This window comes from Camelina sativa, chromosome 3 (assembly GCF_000633955.1).
Source record: "Camelina sativa cultivar DH55 chromosome 3, Cs, whole genome shotgun sequence".
Taxonomy (NCBI): Eukaryota; Viridiplantae; Streptophyta; class Magnoliopsida; order Brassicales; family Brassicaceae; genus Camelina; species Camelina sativa.
Window position 1 is genome coordinate 22,339,359 of NC_025687.1, and position 6,739 is coordinate 22,346,097.

Here is a 6,739-nt window from a genome sequence, read left to right on the forward strand (position 1 = left end):
TCAGCCCTTGGTCGGACATGGAGGCACTTTTCATTATCCTTTGATAAACATCCCCATGGTAAAACATATGAAGATCTTGCAGCAATCAATGCATTATGATTGCTTGCTCCCGAAGAGACATTCTGATCAGAAGATATGGATATCTCTAAATTGACATCTGAATCATTTACAACTGTAGCTAAACATCTGAATGTTGCGTGCTTTCTTCCATTTCTCATAGAAACCTCCATTGCAATAAAATCATTTTGTAGGGATTTCGGAGCAATACCAAGCGGAAGCAGCGAGCGAACGCTATGCCATGAGTCATCAGGGCGAACTCCAATCCAGAAACCAGTGTCTCCGTCAACAAAATCCTTACTTTCTATATTTCTTAGTGTGTTGGGTATTGTAGTCTTCTCAAAGTAAGATGTTGAGATAAGCAAGCACCCATTGTCATGTTTATCTTCAGCATTCTTTATTTCATGAATCAAATAGCAAAAATTAAGAATACATGTTATAAAAGCTTGAGATTTATGTAAACACACCCTAGAATAAATGAAAAACAACTAACCTTTCTCTGANTAAAAGCATGAGATATATGTAAACACACCCTAGAATAAATGAAAACCAACTAACCTTTCTCTGAAGGGTATAGGAACTTATATTCTCTGCATCACTTGAATGATGTAGCATCCTTACTGAAGCTATCTTTCTAAGCGTACTCTCCCCATGTCCAACAGGAAACGAAAGCGACCCGACGACCTCCCCTGCATTATCAACAGCTAACTATCAACACTTGTACAATCTCGACTATAGAACTCTTGAACACATGTCCAGTTATATTTTATTCATCTATCTGGTGTGGACAATCCAAGGACTCACCGAAAAATAAACAATGCAAATTCAGTCTCAAAAAGAAAAAAACCACACACACGTAGAGGATAGTTGAACAGGTCAAAGAAAAAAGATCTAAGAAATAATAGGATGGAACCTTTTCCAGCTTTCGCAGCAAGGTTTGTCACCTCCACCTCCAACCTGGCCAATCCCTATAACAATCAAATGAAAAAAACAGCTAGTCATGTAAGATAAACTCCAAAATCATGACAACTGTTTCCAGATTAAAAAGGCATATTGTAGACAGACATACCAATCTAACTTGTACCACTAACCATCTAAATCAAAATGAATACTGGGAAAGTAACTAGGCTTGATATACGATTCAGATTCAATGCTAATTCTAGGCTTAATCACTTATGTACACCGCATATTTGAAGGAATAGAGAATATGAACAAAGTAAGCATAATAATATAAACAGGTCCTTATGTACTACCTTCCTAGGAATTTCAAAAATAAAAAGTTCATTCCACTTGGAAGTGCACTCCATCAAGTCGTTGACAATTGTAGTTGAAGGCTTCACGCACTTTGTCCTAGCACTTTGAGGAAAAAGTTTTTGTGGTTCTGCACCCTGACTATCAACAACGAGGCGTAGGGTGCAAAAGAAATTGTGACTATTACCATCATCTATGATATGTAAACCCTGCAAAACAAAGGAAGTGCCATCTTAACCATAAAAATTTCTAACAGGCCACTGTAAATATTTCAAATGATGTTAAAATACTTGTATAGAAACCTTAGCCTCAAGAATCTGTACAGTCATGTAATTGCGTGCTTCTCTAGAACTGTCTGCAACATTTAACCTATTGGAGAACCTTGGCGGTGGAACCCAGACAGAAGTGTTTTCGTCGTGACACAATTTTACAACTACATCTGAGTTCTCCTCCAACTTTTTCAGATATATGTCACGGCCGAGTTTATTCTCTACCACAATGGTCTGAAAATCATCTTCGTCAAGAGCTGAAAAAGCTGAAAGAACCCCACTCTCACGAGAGACGGCGGATTCCTGTACCACGAGAGATTAGTAAGTAGGAAATTATGTAAACTTATACTTACACAAAAATAGAATAAAGAATACTTCACTTCTTTCATTTTGGCCGCTCTTTCTTCAAGTTCTAATTGCCTTCTCCAGGACACAACAGCATCGCCAAGAGTTTCAAGGTTTGCAGCACTAACATTTATGTTCAAAATGTTAGTAGCAGCAATTCGCAGTCGTTTTCCTGGCTTTGATGATTGGTTCAAAGCAGTATCATATGTTTCCATCCTACAAAGTGAAAGTGAGCAATCAAAATATTATTCGAAATACTATAACTAAATGCAGTTTTATTTCCAGTTAAGTCACATCATAAATAAAACAAATAACTGTGTTTACTTGAATATTCCATCAAATGGCTCTATAAGCGGCTCCCACGCTTCCAACTGCGGGTTAAATGTTGAAGCAGCGATTGATGAAATGAGTACTGCATTCATGGCCTCAGGACGACCATGAGTTGCTAGTTTGATATTGGTGACAGTTGTGTCAAAGAGAGGAGTCATCTGGAAGAATTCAGAATAGGATCAAGATGTAAACACTGGATTCCAAAAAATTGGCTAATAACTTTGACCATATAACATACCATTCCATGTAAACCATCTAGAAGTGTCATGGAGAAGCATCTCAGCTTAATTTCCGCATTTACATTATCCTGTGTCTTCGGCTTCACCGATTCTCCAACAGCGAAAGCCAACCGACTTGGAGGCCTTTTAAGATCAGCACGCGCAAGAAAAGTGCATGCCTACACAAGGTATCAGCCGTTATCAGTATAGGAAAAGATTCAGGGGTTCCTGTTATAGTCGAACACGAGGGAAAAATCCTTTATACTGACACTGAGAATTTCACTATGTGGGTAGTTAGAGCTAACTAAAAATGGATGGTAGCAATTTCACGGTTAAATTTTAAAGGGGAGCCTTCAAAGAAAAGAGACACAGCATCCTAAATTAAATGGGTCGGCCAACCTGATTGTCAACTTTCCAAATGCTCCAGCATTGAGAAGACTTTGAACTTGAAGATCTCGTGACAGAGGCTTCATATATGTTGGCCTGGTTAACAAGATCAATCCGTGGACAACAAAACGAATCCACACGTGGGGCCTCATCAAATTTAGAGAGAACACATCCTAGAGAAACATAACCAGGAGGTGCAACAGGAAACCAGCAAAAAACTTCATCAAAACCTTTCCCCACAATATGTGCGACTTTAGTGAACTGCACAGGTTTTGCAGCAATCTCAGAGTCATCTGCTTTGAAGAGTATACCAAGTGCAGGTGGCTCCAATCTAAGAGAAGAAGGACTCAAGGTTACAACATTTGTATAACAAAACAGTCCCTTCACAGTAGCTAATATAGAAAGTAAAGGTTAAATATTTACTAACCCTTCAGTTATGCTATCACCCAATATTGCAAATCCAGGACGTGGTACAGGCCTCCATATTGAGACAGGTCTACGAAGATCACCACCCTTGTCCCACCAGATTCTCTCAAAGTTAGGCGTTGAAACATGATAACTAGTTGCCTTAGAAATTGACCTGAGAATGTCCCATCCCGATGAACTTCCAGTCTGGTCGCTTGTTTGCTCGCTCTGAGATCCACTTGTCGATGATTGGTCAGATAATGGAGATGTCTTCGACTGAAGGGGATTCCAAAGAAGACAATGACTGAGGCCAGGGCTATATTGTCTAGAAGGTTCTGCAGTTGAAGTGTGAGCATAGAATGATCCAAGAACATTATCAGCACGCCACATGCTCAATCCAGACTCAAATAATGAACTGGAGGGCACAGTGTATATGCACTCAGAGAAACTGCTGGAAGATACAAGGTCAGACCTCAGACAATAAACAATGTGATCAGCTGGTGGCTCACTTCCTAAATTTGCAACACAACCCATAGCAGTGTATCCTGCAGGAGCTACAGGCATCCAGAGGGAACACTCATTGCTATCACGGGAATGAGGAACATTAGCCCCTTCTAAACCTTGAATAACAGAGAACAGGCCAATACAATTAAACCCAATTGGCTTCCTCACACGCCCGTATGTATTACTTACTGCCAGTACAGCTTGTGTAGGAGGAATTGCCCTGTAAGGAAAATTTTAAGGGAATTAATGATATAATGTAGATTTAACTTCCAGAAGAAGAAAACATATGTACACTGGACCAAACTCTTGTTAAACAGTTGTAAGCACTGGCACCAACATGTTACACCCAACTACCCGTTAACCAAACAACTCCAATATAATAAGAGCTTGCTTATTTTTGATACGGAAATGGTTTCATATGAATTTTATAGACGTAGCTCAATGCTATATATAAGTCTGAATAAATAGTCATTATAAAACATAACGTTTTTCTGTCCTTCAAAATTTATTTTTTGTGAATAGTAGACGAGAAAAAAGGACTATAACCATAGTTAGCTTTGTTGTAGGGATAAAAATATTGATGCAAAAGATACATAACAACGAGATATACATGTAACCAGATGAGCCACTAATATATTACCTTGACGTCACACAGTCTCCCAATATGACATAGTTTGAAGGAGCCTGCGGTCTCCAAATTGTGAGGTTGTTCCTCGGTCCATTTTCTGCTTATCATCCCCAAAACGAAATAATCAAAGATGCAAATATCTGATACACTTGCTAAAAAAGATGGACAATGTGGCTAGACCAAAAAATCAAACAGCTTTAAAGTTAAACCATGCCACATAACTTACTGATGCCATACCTTTCGGTGAAACCCAAATCCTGTGGAAGTTGGTGCATGAAGCTAAAGGAATAGCATTTCCAGATTGTAAAGCCCCAGTTACTTGGCTCTGCAGGTTCAGTAGGAGAGAAAGAGCACTAAAAGAAAGGTGCATGTATATGTCAGTGGAGGTTAAGGACATATTTGTTTTCTCTTTGACAGAAGTGTATCCCCCGGAGATATCAACTGGATCAAGAATGATAAGACCAGAACCAGTTTCAACCACCAGGTTCTTCAGCAAAGCTCGAACCCAGATGTCATTTTCTTTTGAGGCATACCTGTTGAAGGAAAAGTAAGATTACATCCAACAACATAACAGTAAAATTAAGATCCACTTCTGCAATTAGTTAAGAAAACAGTTTGCTTTCAATTCATGAGCAGGATGTAGTGGAGGTCAGATTGGGGTTACTCTAGTAGTAGAATCATTTCCTTATACAGTCATAGAGATAGTAATCAAGCAATCACATTAGTGTCTGCGGAGATAATGGGTTGTTCCACTAAGCCTTAACAGCCTACCTAGAACGTTCATGTCTGACAAAATGTTGACAGACTTAAATCACTGATACTATGGTTTAGAGAACGCTGCACTTACATAAAATTAAAATCCAATTTAACTCGCAAAAGCTTTTCTACAGCAGTGGAGTCATCCAGAGATGATTTTGTACCATCAAAGAAGGTGAACTCAGGAGAAACAACCTGCACAAAAACAAGCTATAAATTTAACAAATACAGCAAGACAAGAATTTCTGGTTTCATTAATCAGATAGCCTGGTATCCAGAATTTGTGGTAGATTCTGGAGAAGGTTGAGTAAGTGACCTCTATGTAACAAATGTTATGAGTCAAAAGAGAAAAAGAAAGAAGCGGAACAATGATTAAAAACATAAGTTAACAAGTAAAGAGAGGAACCATGTATCATTTTTAACTTTCCATTAAACAAAGAGACAAAAAACCACTATAAAGTGCACTCAAAACTTAAATAAACCAGTGAGTAAAACAAAATCTCCAAGTAAACATACCTGAGCTTCAAAGGTATAACTCTGACCAGACTTCGAATCATATTGACAAGCGTCTGAAACATCTGATGATTTGTGCACATGGCTAAGCACATTCTCAAGATTTGATGAGGCGTTTTCTAACATTGAGATGTCAACACCATCTTCCGGAGAAAATAAACAGCTACTATCGTTACTCAAGTAAATGCACTTGCTCAGAAGCGGTCCATTCTGTCACATAGAATGAAAATTTAGAAAATAAACAGTTAGCATAAATCACGAATTTTAGAAAAAGGCGAGTGTAGAGCAATGATTAGAAAAAGAAAGTTCTTTCTCCAATTTTAGAAAAAGGCGAGTGTAGAGCAATGATTATAACAAGAAAGTTCCTTTCTCCTCTTCACGCTATAAGCGCTTGGAAAATGTATAGAAATTTACTCTAAGCATGCCAAATGAATCTGTCAATTATATAATTTAATATTAAACTGATTAGAAGAGAAGAGCTCACCTTAATTTTCACATTGATGAACCGCAACCTCTTTCCATGTCCAACAATTATGATGGGTTCTAATCTTCCTATGTTTAAATTCTTCTCTCCTTGCTCACTCAAAGATACTACCTTTCCGCATCCGTCATAAGTATACTCATCAATGCCTAATGAGTCTGCTACTAACTGTCTACACGGGGACAAGTACACAACATCTTCCGTCTGTTTATAAAGAGGCTCAGAGAGAATTATGCCACGACTTCGGGTGATTGGATCATTTGTTGGATCTAATGTTTCGTCTCTTCCTGTTATTGCACGCAAAGCTGGAACAAAAAATTCACCAACCGCAAGAAGGAAGTCAGGAACAGCTAGGATACGAGGTTGTTGAACCCGCAAAACACATGACTGAGAGGATGCTCGCCATCTATAATCCATCAGCAACATTGTTGAACATGGTGCGTCAAAATCAAGATCAGCCCTAGAGTTGACTCGCTTAAAGCTTCCCTTATTCAAAGAAAAGGGAAAAGATCCAGAGGAAGCTTGCTTGGAAGCATCGACTGATGAGCCGAGCATCAATCGCATTTCAGGCTTCGTGTTAGGACGGATATCAAGA

At 38.6% G+C, this 6,739-nt stretch overlaps 1 protein-coding gene across 1 annotated transcript in view; it reads right to left on the bottom strand.

Annotated features, from left to right (window-relative positions):
• Positions 1-6,739, bottom strand: part of LOC104777719 — a 32,846-nt gene that overhangs the window by 10,474 nt on the left and 15,633 nt on the right. Inside the window, exons 34-48 of the mRNA XM_010502016.2 lie at positions 6,148-6,738; positions 5,667-5,873; positions 5,242-5,345; positions 4,632-4,927; positions 4,407-4,491; positions 3,285-3,986; positions 2,870-3,188; positions 2,491-2,649; positions 2,247-2,410; positions 1,958-2,138; positions 1,611-1,880; positions 1,311-1,517; positions 971-1,025; positions 616-746; positions 6-452 (exon numbers count right to left, since the gene is read on the bottom strand). Of these exons, the coding sequence (XP_010500318.2) occupies positions 6-452; positions 616-746; positions 971-1,025; positions 1,311-1,517; positions 1,611-1,880; positions 1,958-2,138; positions 2,247-2,410; positions 2,491-2,649; positions 2,870-3,188; positions 3,285-3,986; positions 4,407-4,491; positions 4,632-4,927; positions 5,242-5,345; positions 5,667-5,873; positions 6,148-6,738 (3,918 nt within the window). The remainder of the gene's footprint in view (positions 1-5; positions 453-615; positions 747-970; positions 1,026-1,310; positions 1,518-1,610; positions 1,881-1,957; positions 2,139-2,246; positions 2,411-2,490; positions 2,650-2,869; positions 3,189-3,284; positions 3,987-4,406; positions 4,492-4,631; positions 4,928-5,241; positions 5,346-5,666; positions 5,874-6,147; position 6,739) is intronic.